The sequence below is a fragment of the Schistocerca nitens genome, chromosome 4, assembly GCF_023898315.1.
Source record: "Schistocerca nitens isolate TAMUIC-IGC-003100 chromosome 4, iqSchNite1.1, whole genome shotgun sequence".
Classification (NCBI taxonomy): Eukaryota; Metazoa; Arthropoda; class Insecta; order Orthoptera; family Acrididae; genus Schistocerca; species Schistocerca nitens.
In genome coordinates this window covers 683,580,944-683,607,143 of record NC_064617.1, presented here as the reverse complement: position 1 = coordinate 683,607,143, position 26,200 = coordinate 683,580,944, and the positions used below count along the sequence as shown (strand labels likewise).

The following is a 26,200-nucleotide window of genomic DNA, read 5'->3' as shown; positions in this document are numbered from 1 at the left end:
GTTTGTACAGTTACGAGACTCGTTTCTTCCTTGGTGTCAATGACGGTCGTACGCGTGTGTGGCGTCGCGCAGGTGAGCGCCAATGTCTGGGGTGTATACGACAGAGACACCCAGGGCCAACATCTGGCATCGTAGTGTGGGGAACCATACTCTGGCGACTGTAGAGAGAACATCGAACAGTGCATGGTACATTTAGAACGTCTCCAACCCGTTGTGCTACCGTTCGTGCACCAACAAGGCAATGTCCTTTTCCAACATGACAATGCACATCCACACGTATCCCGTGGCACCCACAATTTGCTCAGCAAGGTGTGCATGAACTACCCTGGTCAGCACGATCCCCAGATCTATCCCCCATTGGGCACGTTTGGGACTGAATGAAACGTCACCTTGCGCGGTACGCAAGTCTTGCAGGAAATCTGGCCAAATTGAGGCACCAGGTGGAAACTGCGTGGCAAGTCATTTCGCAAGACTACATTCGTCATCATGACGATCGTCTCCATGGGAGAATAGCAGACTGCAGAGCTGCAAAAGGAGAGTATACAGGGTAATAGCACTGATATTTCGCACGCCCTGTCGAGTGTGCTCAGATGCTTATGTCTCGGTCTCTGTGATCATTTGTTGTGTACGTCCTCAAGAGTGTGTCAATAAAATTTCCCTCTGCTGGGTCAATCACCTCTTGGTGGTCTTTTTTCATTTTCCAGTAGTGTATTAACAATGATTAATAATAACACAAACAAGACACTAACGGATAGCTAGTTACTTAGTTACGTGTTCCATTGATAAATAGCACGGAAAAACCGTTATGATGTGGAATGTGTCAAATGCACAAGAAATGCGCACAGGAAACAAGTTTTTTTTTTTTTTTTTACATTATAGTGTTATACCTAAATATTTCTATTATCTATCCCATTCGCTTAAATGGCACAAAATGCATATATTATATCTCCAGATTCATTTACTTATATTCGAGAATTCATCTATGGTATAGAAGGAGTTGTCAAGGAGGTATGATTTCAATTTGTTTTTGAAACTATTACAGCTGTCTGTCAGACATTTTATTTCATCTGGTAATTTATCAAAAAGTTTTATAGCAGCATATTTTACCCCTTTCTGTGCCACAGATAGGTTAAGTAAATGATAGTGTAGGTCTTTCTTTTTTACTGGTATTGTAATCATGAATGTCGCTGTTGATTTTAAACTGGTCCATGTTGTTGAGAAAAAATTTCATTACCGAGTAAAGGTATTGTGAAGCAGTTGTAAGAATTCCTAACCTTTTAAACAGATGCCTACAAGATGTGCGACTATGAACCCCACACATTATTCTAAATACTTTCTTTTGAGCAGTGAATACCTGTTGCCTAAGTGTTGAGTTGCCGCAGAATATTATTCCGTATGACATCAGGGAGTGGAAGTATGCAAAGTATGTTTGCTTACCAATTTCTACATCCTCAAAATTGGCAATTATTCTGATTGCGAAAGTTGCTGAACCTAGTCGCTTTAGGAGATCTAAAATATGACTTTTTCCAATTAAGATTCTCATCTATATGTACACCCAAAAACTTAGTATGCTCTATCCTGGCAACTGACTTCTTTTGATGTGTTATGTTTATTGAAGGAATTGTACTTTTTGCAGCAGAAAATTGGATGTACTGTGGTTTTTTTTTTTTTTCAAAGTTCAGAGTAAGCCCATTCGCAGAAAACGAATTAATAGCTTTTCCAAAGTCCTTATTTGTATCATTTTCTATCGGACTTTCTTTTACTGGATTAATAATTATGCTTGTATCATCAGCAAACAGTTCAACATATTGCTTCACATAAGAAGGGAGGTCATTCACATATATCAAGAACAGGAGGGGACCCATGATGGAACCTTGTAGAACACCCCAGTTAGATGAAGTGGCAAACTCCTTTGAATCACTTGAAGCATATAAAGAGACTTTTTGCTTCTTGTTCTGTAGATATGACTTAAACCACTCATATGCTGTTCCATTTATACCATAGCATTGTAATTTCTCTAACATAATGTCATGGTTCACGCAATCAAATGCTTTGGATAAGTCACAGAATATTCCTACTGGTGACATTTTACTATTTAAAGACTCTATTATGTGGACAGTGAAATTATATATCGCTGTCTCAGTGGAACAGCATTTCTGAAATCCGAACTGTGATTTCCTAACAAGGGAACCTCCCCATCGCACCCCCCTCAGATTTAGTTATAAGTTGGCACAGTGGATAGGCCTTGAAAAACTGAACACAGATCAATCGGGAAAACAGGAAGAAGTTGTGTGTAACTATGAAAAAAATAAGCAAAATATACAAACTGAGTAGTCCATGAGCAAGATAGGCAACATCAAGGATAATGTGAGCTCAGGGGCGCCGTGGTCCCGTGGTTAGCGTGAGCAGCTGCGAAATGACAGGTCCTTGGTTCAAGTCTACCCTCGAGTGAAATATTTTCTTTCTTTATTTTCGCAAAGTTATGATCTGTCCGTTCGTTCATTGACGTCTCTGTTCACTGTAGTACGTTTAGTGTGTGCGTTTTGCGAACGCACAGCAAAACCGTGCGATTAGTAGACGAAAGGACGTGCCTCTCCAATGGGAACCGAAAACATTTGATCGCAAGGTCATAGTCAACCGATTCCTCCACAGGAAAACACGTCAGATATATTCTATACGACACTGGTGACAGCATGTGCGTCATATGACAGGAATATTTTGTCGACCCACCTAACTTGTACATTTGGCGAATGGGCAAAAAGATTCTTATACGTTGCCCGATTTAGGTTTTCTTGTGGATGTGATAATCACTCCCAAAAAAGTGACGAAAACATAAGATTTTGTCACATAAACTGCAACAAATAAATGCAACAGTTTTACAGTCGCACAGTTTTCCCTGTGCTCTATTAAAACATATGTTTTGTTTCGATGTTTATTTAGGTGTAGCGTCCCCATACTACGGCGCAGTTACCTCGCATCGGACGGACGGACGGACAGATAATAATTGTCTGAAAATAAAAAATTAAATATTTCACTCGAGGGTAGACTTGAACCAAGGACCTCTCATTCCGCAGCTGCTCACTCTAACCACGGGACCACGGCGCCCCTGAGCTCACATTATCCTTGATGTTGCCTATCTTGCTCATGGACTACTCAGTTTCTATATTTTGCTTACTTTTTTCGTAGTTCCACACAACTTCTTCCTGTTTTCTCGATTGATCTGTGTTCAGTTTTTCAAGGCCTATCCACTGTGCCAACTTATAACTAAATCTGAGGGGGGTGCGATGGGGAGGTTCCCTTGTAAGTATATAGTACGGTATGAGTGACTGTAGTTTCTCGACTTGTTGCAGGTGCTGCCTAGGTAATGGCTATCGATAATGGATAATGAACAACCCCATCAGGAGTTGGTGAAATGCGTGGTTGTGGGCGACACCGCCGTAGGCAAGACGCGCCTCATCTGCGCGCGGGCCTGCAACAAGCACGTGTCTCTGTCGCAGCTGCTGACGACGCACGTCCCCACCGTCTGGGCCATCGACCAGTACCGCATCTACAAAGACGTGAGTACCACTCAGTGCGCCTTCTGCTCTTGTGCGTTTTGCGACCGCTGATTTCTCTGTCCATCACAGACTTTTACTTTCAGCCGAACCGTGAACACATGTTCCGAGGCCGCAACCCGAAAGGCGTCTAACAAGATCAATTTTCGTTAGCTGTTTACCCCATTTAGTTACAGCCTCTGCTGTTCTCGAGCTTTGGCAAATTTAATTTATTTAACTTTGCGGCCAGATGTCCTTCCTGCGCGTTGCTGTTGTCAGTTGCCTAAAACGGTAGGCTTATTGTTCCAGTTGACAAGTGAGTCTACTGCAGCGCCCCTGGCGTTTCGTTCCTGTACTGAGTCTCGTCTATGTCGAGTGGTCATTTTCCTTTACTCGTCAGCTCCAAAACGGCGTGTGGTGCGAGGGCTGTCTGCTGTGCAGCTAGGCACCTCAACAGTGAAAATGAGGTTATGAGTGATTATCCTTTGTACTAAAAGTTCGAAATGTAGTAACAAAATCTAGGAACAAGCAATGAAAACGTAGTTTACTACAGGGTGGCGCATGAAATGTGTTACCATTTTGTTTTTGAATATAAACTATATTGTCAATACAATCTGAGAGGAACATACACTACAATGAAGAGCCGTCCATGGAGATTTGTTCTAACTCAGCACATGCTCAATATGTCCACCATTTCGTTTCCTAACTTCCTTCAAACGAACACTGAAGTTAGTGATTACCCTACAGCATATGTCTTCCGCAATTTCACTGCAAGCTTGAAGAATAAATCTTCTGAGCTCCATTAAATCACGTGGACGTTTCGGGAAAATTTTTTCCTTTAGGTACCCCCAAAGAAAAAAGTCACATGGATTGAGGTCTGGACTATTGGGGGGCCAATTTTGTCGCATTGAAGCGACCTGGAAACCTGAGTGAAATGATCCGCATGTCGAAATGCTCTTGTAAAAACTCCAACACAGTGTTTGCAGTATGTTGCCTTGCTCCATCTTGCACGAACCACTGCGTGTTGAAGAGTAAGGCAGTAGCAAGAAGCTGTAGAATTAAGCTATTGCGAAGCATGCTCAAATAACGCTCGCTGTTCACAGTTTCTTCAAAGAAAAAGGGTCCAATAAGTCCGTGACTAGAAATTGCTGCCTACGCTGTAATCCTCGGAGCATAATGTTGTCGTTCATGAAGCACTTGTGGGTTTTCAGTGGCCCAAAAGCATACATTTTGTTTGTTATCCACACCGTCTCAATGAAAATGCGCCTCGTCTGAAAACCAAATGTTGTTGAGCGTTTCTTCCCTATCCTCCGCCCACTGAGCAAACATTAGTCTCTCCTGCTTGTGTTCTTCAGTGAGCTTCTGTGCACAGGTCAACTTGTATGGGTACATATGGAGGTCACTTTTAAGAATGCGTTGAAAGGAGCGTCTGGATGTTCCCAGTTGCACTGCTGCCTTTCTACACGATTTCCCGGGACTTCTCTGTACACCAACTCGTACCGCTTCAATATTCTCTGGCGAACAAACAGGCTTAGGCCGAGGTCGCTTCGCTTCCAATACTGTTCCTTCCTGTATAAATTTATCGTACAACCTGTAGATGGTCTTCTTGCAAGGGACCCATCGTGTGTTAAACTGTTGTCGAAAACGCCTCTGAGTCACAACAAGGCTTTTCATGAAAAAGTAACACAATTGCCGGTCGTTGCTGTGTCGTCAGTCTTCCATTGTCAGACATTGCTGCTTACTAGTCTCCTAGCGGCAGTATCGTGAATTACACGTCATTTCGTTACTCATTTGTTTTTCCAAGCTCTGCTGGTACTGCTGTAGAGATCCCAACGGAATATCTCATGTGCGTCGTACATTGTGAAAGAAACAATTGGTAACACATTTCGTGCGCCACCCTGCAGATGCGTCCCGCGGAGTTACCCTCGGTTAAACAGTGAGTTATAAAAAAAATGTTAATCCCAAAACTCACTACCCACGCGTATGCTCCATCACAAAAGTTATCCCTCGGAAGATTTGCGGCGCGAGTCACTTCCGGACCAGCAAACCGTGCGACTTCGGAAAAAAGACACCAAATTTTGACACAATGGGAAAAGTTGACAGAACTCATACCGCTCACAACTCACTCATTTACTTCACGGGAAACATTTTTACATTGTGTCGGAAAAGGGCGTGAATAATTTCACGACTGTTTGCGACATACTTAGCACAGCAAAGATCATAATTGTCTCGGTGTGTATGGAGAGCCAGAAATCACTGCAATAAGTCTCCGTCAACAGCGTTCCGAGACATATTGTTTTCTGCAGACGTATATGTAGACATAGCTGTGTACCTGTCATTGCTTGGGTACGTATTTATGCCATTCTTCTATTAGTCTATCTCCTCCCCCACCCTCTCTGTCCATTTCCTCCTTCCCCATCTCTATGTCCACCTCCTCCACTCCCCACTCTCTGTCGATCTCTTCTTGTCTCTCTCTCTCTGTCCATCTATTTTTAACCCTCTCCCTATTCATCTACTCCTCTACCCTCTCTCTTTCCATCTATTCTTCCTCCTCTCCCTATCCACCCACTCCTCTACACTCTCCCTATTCATCTGCTCCTCTCCCCTCTCTCTGTCCATTTCCTCCTCTCCCTATCTGTACTCATTTCCTTCTTCCCTCCCCATTGTCTGTCCATCTCCTCCTTCCTCCCTCTCTGACCACATTATCAATCTCACCCCAATAGGAGGCTGGTGGTTCTTAACCCCACAGTATTTCATTTCATATCGTAACTAATATATCCACCAAATTAGGTTGAATCGTTCCAGGGGCTTAGGACGAACTTCCTACCCATGTCACTGCCCGCGTACGCACAGGGCAAATCTATTTCACATGTATTTAGCATATTTCACGCATATTTACCTGTATTTCAAGCGAATTTCGCGCTGCAATTTCATTTTCACGCAGCTCAATATCTATAACGTCCTGTCTCCTGAACAACGTGTAGTACGATGACATATTTTGCAGGTACATCCAGCCGTATATGTGACTATTTTCTACGAACTGTGTTACAAATAGAGTTAGTAGTAAAGAAGTAATAAATTAAAACGTCATGCTTCATGCGGCAGTTTTGGAGTTGTCAGCGAGAAAAGTTTCGTAAAGGTTTAATGCTATCTCTAAAGTTTGTTGCAAGTCACTAAGAGCTCTCATTCTCAAATACTGGATGAATAAAGTACTAGCATTTGCGCGTGGTAGGCTACACTTCTTTTTCACCAACACACAAGTGATATACCGGGTGATCAAAAAGTCAGTATAAATTTGAAAACTTAATAAACCACGGAATAATGTAGATAGAGAGGTAAAAATTGACACACGTGCTTGGAATGACATGGGTCTTTATTAGAACAAAAAAAAAAAACATAAAAACAAAGTATTGCTAGACGCATGAAAGATCTCTTGCGCGCGTCGTTTGGTGATGATCGTGTGCTCAGCCGCCACTTTCGTCATGCTTGGTCTCCCACGTCCCCAGACCTCAGTCCGTGCGATTATTGGCTTTGGGGTTACCTGAAGTTTCTAGGGATGCTGAAAGACAACATCCGACGCCAATGCCTCACCATAACTCCGGACATGCTTTACAGTGCTGTTCACAACATTATTCCTCAACTACAGCTATTGTTGAGGAATGATGGTGGACATATTGAGCATTTCCTGTAATGAACATCATCTTTGCTTTGTCTTACTTTGTTATGCTAATTATTGCTATTCTGATCACATGAAGCGCCATCTGTCGAACATTTTTTGAACTTTTGTATTTTTTTTGTTCTAATAAAACCCCATGTCATTCCAAGCATGTGTCAATTTGTACCTCTCTATCTACATTATTCCGTGATTTATTCAGTTTTCAAATTTATACTGACTTTTTGATCACCCGGTATATGTACTGACGGTAAAAATCGAAGCACCAAAAAATAATTACTGTAGAGTAATGAAATTTCGGAAATACGTTTGTCTAGGTAACATATAGAAGTGATTAACATTGCAAGATGATAGGGTAATGCAAGCGCGAGATAAGCCTTTGCAAATATGAAATGCTGGTACATTAAGAACCGGTGTAACCGCCAGAATGTTGAATACAAATGCAAATGTAGAGGTGGTGGATGTCATGTTGTGGAATGGAGTTCCATGCCTGTTGCACTTCGTCGATCAATAACAGGGACGGTTAATGTTGGTTGTGAATGATGCTGGAGTTGTCCAATGATGTCCCGTATGTGCCAGTTTGGAGACAGATCTGGTGATCGATTAGGCCAGGGCAATGTGCCGACAATCTGTAGAGCATGTATTGGATTACAGCAGAGGTATGTGAGCGAGCGTTACCCAGTTGGGAACCCAGCCACCCTGGAACACTATTCGTGAATGGCATACAGATTCGCAGTTAGGGTACGTGCGATAACCACGAGAGTGCTCCTGCTGTCATACTAAATCGCACCCCAGACCGTAACTCCAGGTGTAGGTCCAGTGTGTCTAGCATGCATACACAGGTTGGTTGTTGACCTCCTCTTAACCAATCACTGGCACCAAGGCAGAACCAGTTTTCATCAGAAAAATCAGCAGACCTCCACTCTGCCCTCTAGTGAGGTCCCGCTTCATACCACTGACGTCGTAAATGCCGGTGGCTTGCGATCAGTGAAGCGCACGCTGCAGGGCGTCTGGCTCGGAGCTGTCCTTGAAGTAACCGATTTGATAATAGGAGTGAGCTCGACCAGAATAGGTTCACTACCGATGTTAGCAGACGCCCCCCGTCCCCTGTTTCTGCGCATGTGCAATGAGCAACGTACTCGAAAATTTAGAACCACACTCCAGACATATTCTACAGATCCCCGACGACTTAGGTACACTCGTGACTTGGACGACTGCTGATTTACACGCAGGACGAAGGCCGCACGTACTTGGGGCAGTAAATTTCGACCAGAAAGTCGCTCGTGTAAAACGCGCTAAAGGGAGCAGGTTGTGTGCGCCAACTGTCTGTGAATTGTGAAATCCTTGTTCTTTGTGTGTACGTATTATAACTGTTTGTGCATCGTATTTTTTGAAGCAAAAAGTGGAGACCAGTCCAGCATTTGCGGAAACGTGCGTTTTTTTTTTGTGGTGGTGCTGAAGTCTGATCAACTTCGTTGATTTTTACTTCTGTAGGGAATGGAAGGGGTAAAAATTTTCTCTTTATTTATTTATTCTTCTTTCAGCTTTAGTTTGGGCACACAGAAGAGTCCTTTAACTCGCTGCTTTTGGTGTGTGTTTGAAAACATGTGTGTAGAAGTGCTAAAGACGATATGTCCTTAAATTATGGAGAATTCCGTGGGGATATCATTTACGGAGGCTCAAATACTATCGCCTTCGCTACTTTATATTTGTGGTTGCGTAAGGGTTCTACCGCACCTACTGTGGTGAGTTGTGGTGTACTGTCACGTATCATGTCCAACCTCCGAAATAAGGTTCGTGCCTTCTCCTTGACCTTGTCTGAGAGGTAAGATTCGCTTAAGGCTCGATGAATGTCATGATTTCGGATCCACCATTAGGCTCCTGTGATCCATCGTAGGCATCTGCTTTGTACAACCTGTAACTTTTTGTAGTTAGTGGCACACGTAGTACCCCAAGAGGTCGATCCATACAAAATAGATGGTTCGACTGTGGCATGGTACAACTGGAGTTTCGTGCGTTGGCTGAGGTATGAGCTCTTCAGAAAGGGGAGGAGAGCTCCCAGCATTTTGAGGCCAGACGTCTTCTTCTCCATAATGTGATGACTATACAACAGTTTGGCGTCCAGATGCACTCCCAGGTATTTTACAGTTGTTGCCCAGGGGAGTGGCTGGTCTGATATCCGCAGGCGGTCATTGACGATGGGTCTCCGAAAAACGTGCGTGGGGAACCTCCTAAATACTACATGCTCACTTAGTCGGTGCATCAGTCACGGTCAATAATCCGCCACGCGGCTGCGACCCTGACACGGGTGGCCTTCCTGTCCCGCAAGCTAGCGCGCTATACGAGCAGGTGGCTGGACTGCTAAGCTCACCGCACAAAATATTAGTCGCTCCCTTAAGGCGGGACGTCCATCAAACTGACCGAAAACGTCAATTTTCAATTTGTTTTTTATTTATAGTAGAAGTCAAGGACAATAATTTCCCAAAGTCTCAATAATGAAGTCACATCCCAAGTGCCTGAAGAATAATTAAACGTTTGACGTGAGCTTCCTGCCATGCCCACTTTCTGAAGCAACAATTCAATATACAGGCTCAGAGGAATAACAACCCCTACACCAACATGGAGAAGCTTCCAGATAATATCCTGGATGTTGTCCAGCCCACTTACAGGTTTCTGGCCGATCCTGAACTTATAAAAAAGTATATATATGAAGATGGTAACCATACCTGTTCTTTCGGACATGTCCGAAAGAACAGATACCATCGGTGACCATGCAGCTTGTTAGAATGAAATTACAACGAAATGAATACTCCTAGCTCCTTACAGGGCCATATGATGGGCAGGGGCACTATGAATATAGTGCGGGACAATGAGTTGCGGATGTGGGCCTCGCGGGAGGCGTGCCAGAGATCGGTCCCTGCAGTCGCACTATCCTCTGTGACCTCGGTGGCTCAGATGGAAGCCGGCACGGTAGCTCAGCGTGTTCGGTCAGAGGGCTGCTCGCCCTCTGTAATAAAAAAAAACTGAGTCGAGGAATCAACGATCAACTTGAACGGATATCTTGTGACATCCGCCCAGACCAAACGAAACGAACAATACCGAACAAAATGAAGAAAAAAAAAAAGATGTTCAAATGGCTCTGAGCACTATGGGACTTAACATCTATGGTCATCAGTCCCTTAGAACTTAGAACTACTTAAACCTAACTAATCTAAGGACAGCACACAACACCCAGTCATCACGAGGCAGAGAAAATCCCTGACCCCGCCGGGAATCGAACCCGGGAACCCGGGCGTGGGAAGTGAGAACGCTACCGCACGACCACGAGCTGCGGACAAAAAAAAAAAAAAAAAGATGGATAGAGCATCTGCCATGTACGCAAGAGATCCCGGATTCGAGTCCCGGTCGGGGCACACATTTTCAATTATCCCCGTTGGCTTATATCAACGTCTGCATGCAGCTAGGAGTATTCGTTTTATAAAAAAGTGTGCTCATGGTAAAATCCAGAATCAAAATGAGCCTCTAAATTCACTCATTTGGAAACGATGGTCTGAAACCACCTTTTCATCTGCTACAGTTGTCAGAATTGAAACTTATGATGCAGACCTTGTATTTAACTACGGTAACGTAGGGAGGATGAAGGTATTAGAGAGAATTGGATTTAACATAGGAAATTTCTCTCAAGACATCTTGAAAAAATATTTTTACAGCGTCTCTCTGCAGCTGAAAGTTCAATTGAAGAAATGGTAAAGGAAAGAAGGCAGAAAACAAGACACCAGAGAAGTCTTCAAACGAAAGGGGACCCTGAGTACAAATCTAGGGGGACTTCTGAAGGGGGGCATAAGAAAAAACATTAGATTGAACTTTAAATTGCATTTCCTGAAAATTACGTTTTTTAAAGTTTGCGTACCTCTTTCTCAGGTTCTATAAAGGCTAGAATTATGAAATTTTGTACACTTATTTCTGTAAACCCGACAAATGTTGCCTCAAGAGCAAATTTTGAAATTATGAGCGTAATCTGAGATATTGGGCAAAGTGCATGGTACTTTGCACGAATCTTATAATATACACTGCTGGCCACCGTAAATGCAACACCCTGAAGGAAGCATCCGAATCAAGTGAAATTTACACCACGGGTTTGCAGCGATGAGATATGCAACTGATTAGAATTTCAGCGCAGACGCACATCACGCGCGCCTGTGGCGCCACCTCATAGCGCCATTTAAGGCTTGGCGATTTCGACGAGTGTACGTTCGGCACGTGTGTTTACCTTGTGGTTGTTTCACAAGACGATCAGTTATGCCTCGTAGAAAACAGCGAACATCGTTTGATCAAGTATCCGAGTTCGACAGAGGAAGGATAGTGGCTTACCGAGATTGTGGATTATCATACAGAGAAATCGCTAGTCGTGTTGGACGAAACCAAACAACTGTAATGCGGATATGTGACCGTTGGATGCAGGAGGGTACGACGGACCGACGTGGTCGATCGCATTCACCTCGGTGCACCACTGCACGTGCTGATAGGCAAATTGTGCGCATGGCAGTGACGGATCGCTCAGTGACATCCCGAACCATAGCACAGCACATTGCGTCTGTAACGCATCATCCAGTGTCTGCGCGTACCATTCGACGCCGTTTACAGCAGAGTGGTCTGTCCGCAAGACGTCCATTGCTTCGTCTACCATTGACGCAGAACCACAGACATCTCCGTCGCCAATGGTGTGATGACAGACGGATGTGGACGGCAGAATGGAATGACGTTGTCTTTACTGACGAGGCACGCTTCTGTCTGCAGCACCACGATGGTCGGATTCGAGTGTGGAGACACCGTGGAGAGAGGATGCTGGACAGCTGCATTATGCACCGCCACACTGGTCTTGCACCGGGTATTATGATATGGGGCGGTATTGGATATTACTCTCGCGCACCTCTAGTACGCATTGCCGGTACTTTAAATAGCCGGCGCTACATATCCGAGGTGCTGGAGCCAGTTGTCCTTCCTTACCTTCAGGGCTCGGCCACAGCCATATTTCAACAGGATAATGCGCGACCACACGTGGGACGCATTGTCCAAAGGTTCTTCGTCAATAACCAGATTGAAGTGCTTCCCTGGCCGGCTCGCTCTCCGGATCTTTCGCCGATAGAAAACATGTGGTCCATGGTTGCTCAACGAGTGACCCAGGTTACATCCCCAGCTGCCACACCAGATGATCTTTGGCAACGTGTGGAAGCTGCTTGGCCTGCTGTACCCCAGGAACACATCCAACGTCTCTTTGACTCAATGCCGAGACGTGTGGCAGCGGTGATCTCCAACAATGGCGGCTACTCTGGCTACTGATTCTGGCAGGAACCACATGTCACAGACGTCTGTAAACGTAATCATTTGATACTTGGTCAACATGTTATCTACAAAATTTATCTTGTTGTGCTACCTCTTGTCTTTCTTGGTGTTGCATTTACGGTGGCCAGCAGTGTACTTAGACAGAATTATTAAAATTATCCTATTCGATACATTAAAAAAAAAACTCTTGAGAGAAGCGTAGTATATGCAAAGAGATTAAACAGAGAAAATTTTGTAGAAACTATTGAATAGTTTCTGAAAAAAAAGTATATTACACTTCGAAAACAAAATTTTTAAATTCCAAAAATTTAAATATAAATAATCCAAGATATGTAACAGTAAATGTGTTAATTTCATGTAAAGCTTGGTACAAAATTTCATTCCTTTATCTTCAAAATTGTGGATTTGGTCATCTTTTAAATAATGTGTGTTTTTCATGAACACCCAACCCCCACCCCCTCCTCCTTAAAGAAGCACTACAGTCGCTTAGGAGCGTCCTGTAGAAATATTGAGCCATGCTGCCTATGTAGCCGTCCGTAATTGCAAAAATGCTGCCGATGGACGATGAGCTCGAACTGACCTCTCGATTATGTCCCATAAATGTTCGATTGAATTCACGTCGGGCGATCTGGGTGGCCAAATCATTCGCTGAAACTGTCCAGATGTTCTTCAAACCAATCGCGAACAATTGTGGCCTAGTGACTTGACATTGTTGCGTGGGAATGGCTACAAATGGTCTCCAAGTAGGGGAATACAATCATTTCCAGTCAATGGTAGGTTCAGAGAGGCAAGGACGTAGCCACGATTTTGTAAAAGGGGAGGGGGGAGTGCGATTTGGTAAACAGGACGTTAGAAAGGCTGGTACATTTCTCTATTTGGCAATATGACTCATTCAGTCTACTACCAAAAGAATTAAAATACAGTCTTCGATGCTAATAAACTCCTCTACGACATACAACAACCGTTGTCGTTTATACGGTGTTTATTTACAGATGCATTAGAGTTGTGACGGTTGGACTCACTGTTCCAAGGATCTTACGAATAAGACATTTCACAGTAGAACATCATTCTTGCAGTAAGACTGAAGACATATACCGCCGTTCCACAAGTGAACCATTTTCTGCAAAGATACACAGTGCCAAATGACGATCGGTAAACGCCTTCCATTGTAAATATCACATAACTACCCATATCGTCCAGATATTGCGCAAGCTAACATTAAAATTAAATAGAGTCTGAACGAGAAATATATAACTTTTACCTAAATCAAGGTACACTACTGGCCATTAAAATTGCTACACCAAGAAGAAATGCAGATGATAAGCGGGTATTCACTGGACAAATATATTATACTAGAACTGACATGTGATTACATTTTCATGCAATTTGGTTGCATAGATCCTGAAAAATCAGTACCCAGAACAGCCAACTCTAGCCGTAATAACGGCCTTGACACGCCTGGTCATTGCGTCAAACAAAGCTTGGATGGCGTGTACAGGTACAGTACCCCTGCAGCTTCAACACGATACCACAGTTCATCAAGAGTAGTGACTGGCGTATTGTGACGAGCCAGTTGCTCGGCCACCATTGACCAGACATTTTCAGTTGGTGAGAGATATGGAGAATGTGCTGGCCAGAGCAGCAGTCGAACATTTTCTGTATCCAGAAAGGCCTGTACAGGACGTGCAACATGCGGTCGTGCATTATCCTTCTGAAATGTAGGGTTTCGCAGGGATCGAATGAAGGGTAGAGCCACGGGTCGTAACGCGTCTGAAAAGTAACGTCCACTGTTCAAAGTGCCGTGAATGCAAAGAAGAGGTGACCGAGACTTGTAACCAGTGGCACCCCATACCATCACGCCTGGTGATACGCCAGTATGGCGATGACGAATACACGCTTCCAATGTGAGTTCACCGCGATGTCGCCAAACATGGATGCGACCATCATGATGCTGTAAACATAACCTGGATTCATCCGAAAAAATGACGTTTTGCCATTCGTGCACCCAGGTTCGTCGTTAAGTACACCATCGGAGGCGCTCCTGTCTGTGATGCAGCGTCAAGGGTAACCGCAGCCACGGTCTCCGAGCTGATAGTCCATGCTACTGCAAACGTCGCCGAACTGTTCGTGCAGATGGTTGTTGTCTTGCAAACGTCCCCATGTGTTGACTCAGGGATCGAGACGTGGCTGCACGACCCGTTACAGCTATGCGGATAAGATGCCTTTCATCTCGACTGCTAGTGATACGAGGCCGTTGGGATCCAGCACGGCGTTCCGTATTACCCTCCTGAACCCACCGATTCCATATTCTGCTAACAGTCATTGGATCTCGAACAACGCGAGCAGCAATGACGCGATACGATAAACCGCAATCTCGATAGGCTACAATCTGACCTTTATCAAAGTCGGAAACGTGATGGTACGCATTTCTCCTCCTTACACGAGGCATCACAACAACGTTTCTCCGGGCAACTTCGGTTAACTGCTGTTTGTGTATGAGAAATCGGTTGGAAACTTTCCTCATGTCAGCACGTTGTAGGTGTCGCCACCGGTGCCAACCTTGTGTGAATGCTCTGACAAGCTAATCATTTGCATATCACAGCATCTTCTTCCTGTCGGTTAAATTTCGCGTCTGTAGCACCTCATCATCGTGGTGTAGCAATTTTAATGGCCAGTAGTGTATGTACTGCTACAAAAGTAACGAAAAAATAATTTTATATCAGTGTTTCTACAACTGAAAACCATTGCAGTTTGAAGATGATAATGCAGCATCTGAAAAACAATTTAAACTGCTGAACAAAAGGCTGAGTAAAAATAATTATTTTGAATGTTTTTAAACAGATAAAAATATTTAATACATAGTTCAGTCACTCAAATTATTATGTAACAGTCTCATATTTCAATTTTCAGTTAGCTTTGCATGACAGCAACAGGCAAACTATAATCTGCGTTAACCAATTCAGCTAAAAATTCACTCTAAGACAAAAGAAAAGGACGACGTACCACGAAGGAATTAGCTGAATGGGACGGGAAATCGCTAGATGTGATGTACATGTACAGACAAACAAAGGATTATATTTTCAGAAAAACTGGATGATTTATTCGAGAGAAAGTGATTTCACAAATTATTCGGCTTCGCATTAATTGACAGATGGCTGGACGTCCTCCTGGCGAATATCGTGCTAAATTCTGTCCAATTGGCGCGTTGGAATGTCAAACGTCAAAATCCCGAGCTAGTTGGAGGGCTCTGCCCATAATGCTCCAAGAAGCTTTCAAATGGGAAAGATTTGACGATCTTTCTGGTCAAGGTAGGATTTTTCAAGCGCGATGACAAGCAGTAAAAACTCTCGTCGTGTGCGGGCTGGCATTATCTTGCTGAAATATAAGCCCAGGATGGCTTACTCGTCGACGAACCGCTGTGCTGTAAGAGTTGCGCGGATGACAACGAAATGGGTCATGCTACGAAAAGAAATGACACCCCAGACCATCACTCATGGTTGTTGGGTCGTATGGCCAGCTACAGTCAGAATGGAATCCCATTACTGTCCAGGGCGTCTGCAGACACGCCTTCGATGGTCATCGGGGCTCACTTCGAAGCGGGACTCATCGCTGAAGACCATTCTACTCCAGTTAATGAGATTCTAGGCCGAAGACATGTCTGGAGACTCCATAAAATTTGGCAGTACAATAAAGATGGATAAACCATTTTGTTCGTCAATGATCTCCGAGTTTTCACCAAACTGAGACTGAATCTCATTACTTAGGAGTACTCAATTTTGGCAAACCACTAGAAAGCAGCCACGCTCCAATCTCCCTTCACCCTCTAAGGCCATTTATCACTCTTCTTTCAATCTGGATTTGAGAGTGAAAGTAATAAGGAATGCAAGAGCTTGAATTGTTTGGGACGCCGTCGTTCTTACAGGCCTATTGGATTAAACAGATCTGATATTGTTCTGTGCTACAGAGAAGCTAAGCTATTACTGACTGCGAAAATGGAAGGAATCTGCAATTATACAGTATTATACTATCCAATATTTCCTCATTTAAGTATGTATCTGTCACTTCTTGTAACGTACAAAGATCATTTTCTGAATTACTCAGTATCCCGGCAGATAAACGCATTATTCAAAATAAGAAAATTGTGGATCATTATTTAGTTAGCATAAGGCTCTTAGTGTCGCTAATCTCCAAAGAGATGTTCGGATCACCTTTGATACAGCACTTTTCATTTAAACAGAGACGTTACATCTTCAAGGGAATTTGATTCTGTCTGGGAAGAAAGGAATTCGGAAGGAACTGGCTGTGGCCCATAGTAAGGGACCAATCCTAGAATTTGCCTAAACTTAAAATGTGGAAGAAACCGCAGAAATCCATTGTCAAGGTTGTCAGAGGATAGATTCGAACCAACTCGCCTCTCTAATTCACAGATTCGCCTCAACCCAGTTCAGCGCCTCATGGCTCAGAAATACCCCCGTGGGTGGAAAATTTGGTAAAAGTGTAGACTTTTTCCAAATAAAACGCATCACATCGTTTGATTTCTGCGGTTATTTGACGCAGTATTGCTTGTCTGTCAGCACTGACAACTCGAAACAAACGCTGCCGATTTCGGTCGTTAAGTGAAGGCCATCGACTACTGCTTTGTCCTTGGTGAGCAGTAATGGCTGAAATTTGGTATTCTCGGCGCACTGTTGACAATGTAGATATCGGAATTTTTAATTCACTAATGATTTCCAAAATGGAATGTTCCATGCGTCTAGCTCCAACTACCATTCGAGCTCTAGCGTCTGTTAATTTCCGTCGTGCGGCCATCATCACGTCAGAAACCTTTTCACATGAATCACCTAAGTACAAATGACAGCTCCGCCAATGCCCCGTTCTTTTATACCATGTGTACGCGACACTACGGCCATCTGTATATGTGCACAGCGCTGCCACATGACTTTTGTCACCTCACTGTACTCTGACAAAGAGCTGCTGGTGTGTGGTATCAGCCCATTGTTCGAGCCATCTTCATTAATATCTGTAAAACTATTCCTGCGTCTTGAGTTTTGTGTGTGTGTGGGGGGGGGGGGGGGGAGCATTGTATTCTTTTCTCCAGCTGCGACTTTTCAGTTGCTTTTGGTGTGTAGCTAATTGTACTATGAGTTTTACCATTTGTACCGCCGGCTGCTTGAGTGGTTGGTTCAGTGGATTAGCGCTTCCGGTGGGAATCATTCGTACGCGTTCTAGAGTCTTTTGGATAGGGTGGATAGCAATGTGCGGCTGTTTGCTGATGATGCTGTGGTGTACGGCAAGGTGTCGTCGTTGAGTGACTGTAAGAGGATACAAGATGACTTGGACAGGATTTGTGATTGGTGTAAAGAATGGCAGCTAACTCTAAATATAGATAAATGTAAATTAATGCAGATGAATAGGAAAAAGAATCTCGTAATGTTTGAATACTCGATTAGTAGTGTAGCGCTTGACACAGTCACGTCGATTAAATATTTGGGCGTAACATTGCAGAGCGATATGAAGTGGGACAAGCATGTAATGGCAGTTGTGGGGAAGGCGGATAATCGTCTTCGGTTCATTGGTAGAATTTTGGGAAGATGTGGTTCATCTGTAAAGGAGACCGCTTATAAAACACTAATACGACCTATTCTTGAGTACTGCTCGAGCGTTTGGGATCCCTATCAGGTCGGATTGAGGGAGGACATAGAAGCAATTCAGAGGCGGGCTGCTAGATTTGTTACTGGTAGGTTTGATCATCACGCGAGTGTTACGGAAATGCTTCAGGAACTCGGGTGGGAGTCTCTGGAGGAAATGAGGCGTTCTTTTCGTGAATCGCGACTGAGGAAATTTAGAGAATCAGCATTTGAGGCTGACTGCAGTACAATTTTACTGCCGCCAACTTATATTTCGCGGAAAGATCACAAAAGATAAGAGAGATTAGGGCTCGTACAGAGGCATATAGGCAGTCATTTTTCCCTCGTTCTGTTTGGGAGTGAAACAAGAAGAGAAGATGCTAGTTGTGGTACGAGGTACCCTCCGCCACCCACCGTATGGTGGATTGCAGAGTATGTATGTAGATGTAGATGTAGTCAGTGACGCCAGCTTCCATAACATGCTCATTCTACTGCCACTGTATTGGCTGTTGTTAATTTTTGCACACTCGGAAATTTCATTAAAACTGTTGCATCGGCGTCTGCTTTCTTTTGCTAAGTCTGCTTTTGCTGCAGTGAGAGTGCGGATGTTGGCTGGAAGTGTAAGAAACTGTAACACTCGTGAAAATTGCTCAGTCAGAAGTAGAGTCAGAGCCTGTTAATATACGTAAGAATTTAAAGTCTCATTACTGAAACTTGTCACGCTTATGTTCGTGTATGATCTTTTTGTAACCGCAGCTCTGGGGACAGTGTGGAACACTGTACAAGGGCTCACTTTAGAGAAGCGCAGCTTTGTTGTGACGTAGTTTCTTCTATCACTTCCAAGCCGAGATGAGAAACCACTACATTAAATTTATGAATGTTACTGGACACCCTATGCTGCTGAGATATGCATCCAGCCTGTATGAACCAAAGTTGTGGTTGCTCACGTTGTCATCTATTGTTCCATTCTGTGGCGAATTGATAGCTTTACGAGATGATCCTGAGTTGATTGGTAAGTTCAGCTACTTCACAATTACAGTTTCAGGTGACTGAGATAGGGAATCCATTATTTGCAATAATGAACGTTGCACTGACTTCAAACGTTCGTAATATTTTTCTTCTCGTTTTTGCGGGGTCACCACTATGGGAAATTCAGTAAGACAGGTAATTTCCCCATAAATAACTGTACAGTTAACAACGATTAACATTTATTCAGCTTGCACTAGGTATAGTTGCGGAGTTGTACACACCTTTCATTAGCCTTGTATGTAACATATGCAGAACGATAAAAAGGCTGTTCTTTATAACCAACGATAAGCTCGAACACTCGTGGTCGATATCATCGAGGTCGATCCGTGATGTCAATCGTCTCTACCTCGTCTGCTCTTTCGTTTGTTGAGACAAACATTACCGTACAATGAAGTGAAGGTATACATTTGAGTAGTTCTTCGAATTGTATGCAACAATAATGCGATTCTATTTTCTCTGTTTCATTGCCAATCAACCAAAGCCGTGGCGAACAAAGCAACGAACGCAAAATATACTCCTTACACTTTCGTTGCCTTGATTCACTTGGCGGATGTCCACCTGTCAGCCGATAAAAAATTCAGTCGTATCAGGAAGAGGCAGGCATTACTCAATTGTTGCTCAAAACTATCCGACCTGAATCTCTTAATTATTTGCTTTCATTCATCTTGGCTCTTAGCCCCTTTCCTTTTTAGTGACCACCGAGACTTCCCTTCTTCATCTTTTCCCTGTTCCTTCCCATGCCTCTACCCCTTTTGTTTTGTCCTTCGTAATATTTTCACCCGTCTCGGAAGTTCGCACTCTGTGGAATGCCAACCAGGCACGCAGTGTGGCTATAGGGTTGCAAGATTACTCGCAAATTGATAAAACTACTGAACACTTCCTGACGAAACGATTTGCTGAGCTAAGGGTTAACCCAATAAAAAATTTAGTAAACATTAAAAATTTTATTTATTTTGCTAGTTACGTTTTCAACAATTTTTCTTACCCTTAATTTTTTGGTAAATTCGTTGCATATTGCAAACTTCAGATTACACCGGATGCATAATTCTGCATTTACTATGTTGGCACTAAATTTTTTTCTAGCGTCAGCCCATAAATGATTAATGGGTCATTCCATATCAAATCACCCAATAAAAAATAAATTTTACACCCACCTCCTTAGATTTTCATGAAATTTGGCTCAAATGGTTCTAATACCATCCTGACAACACCTGCAATTTTTTTTGCTGTATCTCTTAGTTTTTTTTATAAATTTTTTAAGTTTTTATGTTTTGCGTTTTCTGAACCTTCAGAAATGGTCAATTTAATTTGTATTCAAAACTTTAAATTTGCTTATCTTAAAAACTCTTTTAGATAACATCATGAATTTTTGCAGCAAGTATATTTATTATACATATTTGAAGATAAAAATGATGCTATTAAAATATATTAATATTTTCTATGAAAAAATATATATATATGTATTTTTTTCTTTTTTTTTTAACGGATGTTTTGTTTTATAAGAATTGCAATATCTAGAGTCTCAGACCTGATAGAATGCTGAAATTTGTTTTAATTTACTCTTAAACATATAGGCTACTTGATAAAACAAAAATAATGATGGCTTTTTAACATGTTTATTAATTATAGTAGATTACATTAGAATTATGTACAAAGATAGTTTACTTACGACACTTATGTATAACCCAACTGATTGCTTGAAACATTGAATTTTTTGAGTAATTTTGTCTTTTTAATAAACATTAATGCTGATTCAAACTGTTTTTCCACTTCATCCAAGAGCTTTCAGTTCTTTTGATACAGTCTTTTTTGAAGTAATACATTCTCCCAGTGCCGCTTGATTGAGGTGCGTCTACTACACAGACTATGTGCTCCAAAGGCACTACGCAGGAATCTTCTCTTTCAGGCCAATAAAATGATGCAGCGGGTCCTGAAGGATGTAGAAATAGAATTTCTGCATCTTCTTCATCATTGAATATTGTTTTTACCAGTCCAAAGTACCAGTTACCATCATAATTTGCAGCCACATAGCTGTTTATGGATGGTTCAACACGAACCCAATCAGAAGAAGAATGGAAAGAAAAGACTAAGGAGGGTTTTACACTATCTGTAGTCCTTTCAATTTCAAGGTTGTTTGTTGGAAGTGGTTTGAAGTTATGAAAACTTCTTGTTCCAGGAATGGTTCGGGTTGCTGAAAAACGTTTTTATAGTTTTAACCGTAGCAAATTAGCTTCTTTTTTGTCAATAAAGTGAAAATGAATGTTTTCAATATTTTTTTCACAAAACTTATACACATTGATTGCTGTCATTACTTGTTCTTTGTCTGAAAGCTGTAGACTGGCTTTCCTTAAAATTCTTTTAATAGTTCCTCCTAGGCCATCACAAATTGACTTCCCATGACTTGTTGCAAAAAAAGAGTGTTGGGCCTTCAAATTAAAGTCTCTCAAGTGTTCAGTCAAATTTTTAAAACTGTTTCTATTTTTGTACTGCCCAGCACAACCATCTGTAAAGTAGTGAACTGAGTCAGTCAGTATGATGTAATGACAGCGACTTTGTAATTTCTTTTTGTACAGAGTTAACAAAACCAGTGTCATGTTCTTGGTCACCACTAATAAAATAGTGGTTGGAAACAAAAACATTGTTTTCCTCATTTCTTTGAAAAACTCCAACTGGGTGTAGAGTACAACCACCTCTATTCCAGTGGTAACTTTGGATCTCATTTTGTATAACAAAGGAATAATTTTCACTGAAATCCATCACAATAATTGCTGTTTTGGGTGGTGGGTCTTCTTTCAATCTTTTAAAGGCTGCTGATTGGGATTTTGCTATAAACGAGTTCGGGGTGAGCTTTTCCAATGACCTAACCAATAAAGAAATGTAGTCTTCAACACTGATAGACTGTTTGATCATTTCTGCCCTGTCTGTGTTAACCCACTGACTGATTACAATTTCTTCTTCTAAATCATAATATTCACTTAGTTTTTCTGTTAAGCACTCTGTTAGTGCAGTATTTGCAGGACAGCTGTTGCAATGATGTAGCATGCAGTTTTGGTTTTCTGTGTTGCACACAAGCATCTTAATTAGGTCTTTATAAGATTCTTAAATTTTCACAGCATCCAGTAATAGTTTAACATTCTGGTGGATACTGCATACACATACAGTGTGTGTGCCTGCAGCACCAGCAAGGATACACCATTTAGGTCTCAAGAAACAAAATTTTGAAAATCCTACTTCTACCTCGGGATTCTCCCATTTGAAAGAATAATAGAGTTCTCTCAAGTTACACAAAATGAGTCTTTTTTGCATGTACACATTGTTTTGAACACTTACTTTGTCTTTTGTTCCAGGTAGCACTCTGGAACTTTCATCCTTTTCATAAAAATCTGTTACAAGTCTTACTGTATTTTCAGAAAGAGTTTTACCTTTTTTTGGACCAGGAGTTTCCAAAATACCCTTTTCAGATTTTAGCTTTCTAGCTTGTCGCACCATGTACTCACTTACATTAAATTCTTTCATCACTTTATTTCGACTCCAAGAATCTGGAGCCAAGGTCAGAATCTGGATTTTTCTAGACCTGCCAACAGATGAAATCTTCTCTTTCATAAGAGAAATCATTACATCAAAATCCTTTGCTTTCTCAACCACACTTTTATCTTCTTCGTCATCATCAGAACTTGGTGCATCATATTTTAATGCTTTTGAAACCGCCTTTTTTGCAGTCTTTTCAATACTGCTAACCTTCCTTTTAAAATAAGACCCTTTACTTTGTTCTGACAAGCCATGAAGCTTTATCGGTGTTAAACCTAAATAATCAAGAGCAATGTTTGTTTGTACGAGGGATTCATTTCTGGATTCCAATGATTCTAATTCAACCATGACTTCATCATCTGTTTCACTTTCATTGACTTCAACTCTTAATTTTTCCTCACAAAAGTTACGGCATGTTGAGCAAAGCTTTTGTCCAGGTTTTATGCTAATATTTTTTGTCAGTAATTGTTTAGAAAGATCCAAGCCTACACTTCTCAACGATTTTTTGATGGGCTTTTTGCATTTTTTTAGTGGGTCTACACATGTTGTTTGATACTTTTCAAAAACATTTAAAAAGTAGTAGCTGTGGTGTGAACATATATTCTTAAATTCACACAGATTAATTCCAGATCGTAAGTGGATCAAATCTTTTTCTTCCTCACTCAATTCTGATACCGGTTGTAACTTTTTTGAAGGTGTGTAAGTTGTTTGGAAACAGTCAGATTTTTTAAATAACCCTACACTACAGGTTTGAATATCTGACATACTGATTTCACTTTTGGTCTGATTACTGTTCTGGTTACTTTTATAGGATATTGGAAAAGAATCTCTGTAAACTAAGTAACAGTACTTAATGAGAGTTCGAATAAACTTAATAAAATACTATCCAAGCACTATTTAACACTGTAATAATTTTTTACTTCAAAACACAGGAGTAACAAAACAAAATCCAAGTGTACATTGCTACTCCAAGAAGACAAAAACTTTTTTCAGTGTCTAAGTCACTTGGTATTTTTTATTTTTAAAATATAATTAATATTATTTTAAAAATTAGATAACTATTAAACAGGTTAAAAAGCCAACATAATTTTTCTTTTATCTAATAGCCTATACAATTAAGAGTATTTTAAAACAAATTTTAGCTTTCTATCAGGTCTGAGACTCTAGATATTGCATTTTTTGTAAAACTAAACATCCGTTAGCTAAAAAATAAAATAAAAAACTTGTAAATTTTTTTTTCATTTGGAAGATTTTAATATATCTTTATGGTAATTTTTTTAACATTTAGATATAATACACAAACTTATTCCAAAATTTCATACTGATATCTTGAGTATTCTTTAATATACAAATTTTTTTAGTTGTGAGGACACGTTTAAGTTACAATTTCCGACTGCTGAAACAACGCCAAATCTAAAAACTTTAAAAATTTATAAAAAAAAAACTATAAGAGATAGAGCAAAAAAATTTTACAAGTGCTTTCAGGATGATAAAAGAAGTAATTGTACCAAGTTTCATCAAAATCTGACATGGTTGGTGTCAAGGCCTGGGTGACTTGACATGGAATGACCCTAATGTGACTGAAGAGTCTTTCCACATAAGCCTTGCTTTATGAAACCACCGTAGTTCTTTGGATATTTTTTTATATTCGATGTTTCTTCTCGGTTTAAAAACGTTAACCAGGGAAATCAGTTTGTGGACATAAAAGTCTGAGTTTGTAATTGTTCAAAGTTTTATTTAGTATGGTGATCTCTTCGTACAAACTAGCTAAAACAGAGATCTAAATGGTATTCTGAAATTACCGAGCCACTCATATTTAGGTACCGAACGCGGTGTTGAAATACCGAACAGTTCGGTAAAAAACCGAACGCTGGCAACCAAGCCTGGTTACCATATTCTATAGTTGTGCAACCGCCCACTTCTGAACAGCTAAAAACATTATTGTCTCGACTTCATCACTTGGTCTTGATTTTGATTCTGAACAATTCGCAACTGGGACGTTTCTATAATCATAATGGATGTGTTTTTGTTGATCCTCTCTTGGTGAGTGCCCTCTGGTCGAGCTGTCGTATCTGTTGCGGAGTCTGAATTTTCGTCACCGATTTTGTGGTTTTCCTCAGTCCCAAGACTGGTTTGATACTTCATGCTAGTCTGTTATGTACAACCCTCTTCATCTCTGCATAACATCCGTTACCAAGGGCGTCCATACCGGTGGGCAAGGAGTATGGCGGTGGTGGGAAACACCACGCTCCTCCCGTAGATCTCTGGGAAAGGAAAAACACCATTCGTCTTCCAAAATATTAAAAATAATTCAACAATAAATCGTGCATTAAAAACGCCACTTTCCCCATACGATTTTCAGAAATAAATTAATTTCATTAACACTATTGCTGGAAATAATGGTCATAAATGAGACGCAGATACTTAGCAACAAAAGGGCAAAAAAATTTTCAACACTAGGTGACAACAAAATGAAGAGTAATAAAGAAGGAAATGGTAAGTTTATTTCGATACCATTTTTAGTAATGTGTCCTACAGGATTGGCCGCCTTCTGATTAGAAAATACGGTTGCAAAGTTACCTTCTCTACAAACAATAGTTTGAAGGAAAATTTAGTACATACATTGAAAACTGAACAAGATCATTTCACAAATTCAGGCTCCTAGAAAATCGTCTGCGAAGATTGCTCTAGCTATTATATACGGCAGACCGATAGAGCTATTAAAGCCAGATATAAGGAGCACCTATTGGATAAGAAAGGGGAAAACGTGCATGATTCTCCATTTGATGAACATGTATTTATTTCAGACCATTCTCCGAGAGAATTAGAAGAAACCGTAGTTTTATGTCAGGAAATAAAATGTTGGAAATTGGTTTTATTAGAAAAACATGAAATTTGTGAACATCTTGCTAAGAAAGACGGTAACATTTTGAACGATCAGCTGTAACTCGCGTGTAAGCATTTCCTCGGTGGATTTAAACCGCTGCTCACGGTCACGTAATACGTCTTTACCGATTTACGCTAATATCGGTGAATGTGCCGTTTTCCTCAAATTATTTTTACTCTACTGTTGAGCTACTGGCATTTCATATCACTAGGTTTCATTTTTCGTGGCCTTATCAACACATGTTCCTACTGTTGATATTCCAAAAATGGTATTAGTACAGTTAAGCAGAAGGTTCTCTTTTTATGTTGTGATACAACTCTGTCCATTTATTATGTCCTCCACCCTTTTTGGTAACAGAAGCTACGTGCAGTATCACTTTGCTACATTAATGTTTTACAGATAAATTTTATATTTAATGTATGCCTCTAAAATTACTGCATTTTAGTGGCCTTCCATAAGAAATTGTCATATTGCTTTAATGTAAAATTATACTACTTGACACCAACAAGACGCAGTGCTTTGTATATAGCGCCCACTGCTTTCCCATTTTCCTTATCGCTTAAGCTCCCGCAGTGTTAAG

At 41.3% G+C, this 26,200-nt stretch overlaps 1 protein-coding gene across 3 annotated transcripts in view; it reads left to right on the top strand.

Moving 5' to 3' along the window:
- Nucleotides 1-26,200, top strand: part of LOC126251862 (rho-related BTB domain-containing protein 1) — a 548,446-nt gene that overhangs the window by 379,446 nt on the left and 142,800 nt on the right. For 2 of the 3 annotated variants that reach the window (XM_049952549.1, XM_049952548.1), the window contains exon 2: nt 3,351-3,557. In XM_049952549.1, the coding sequence (XP_049808506.1) occupies nt 3,378-3,557 (180 nt within the window). In that variant the 5' untranslated portion in view covers nt 3,351-3,377. The remainder of the gene's footprint in view (nt 1-3,350; nt 3,558-26,200) is intronic. The other variant, XM_049952547.1, reaches the window with a different exon arrangement.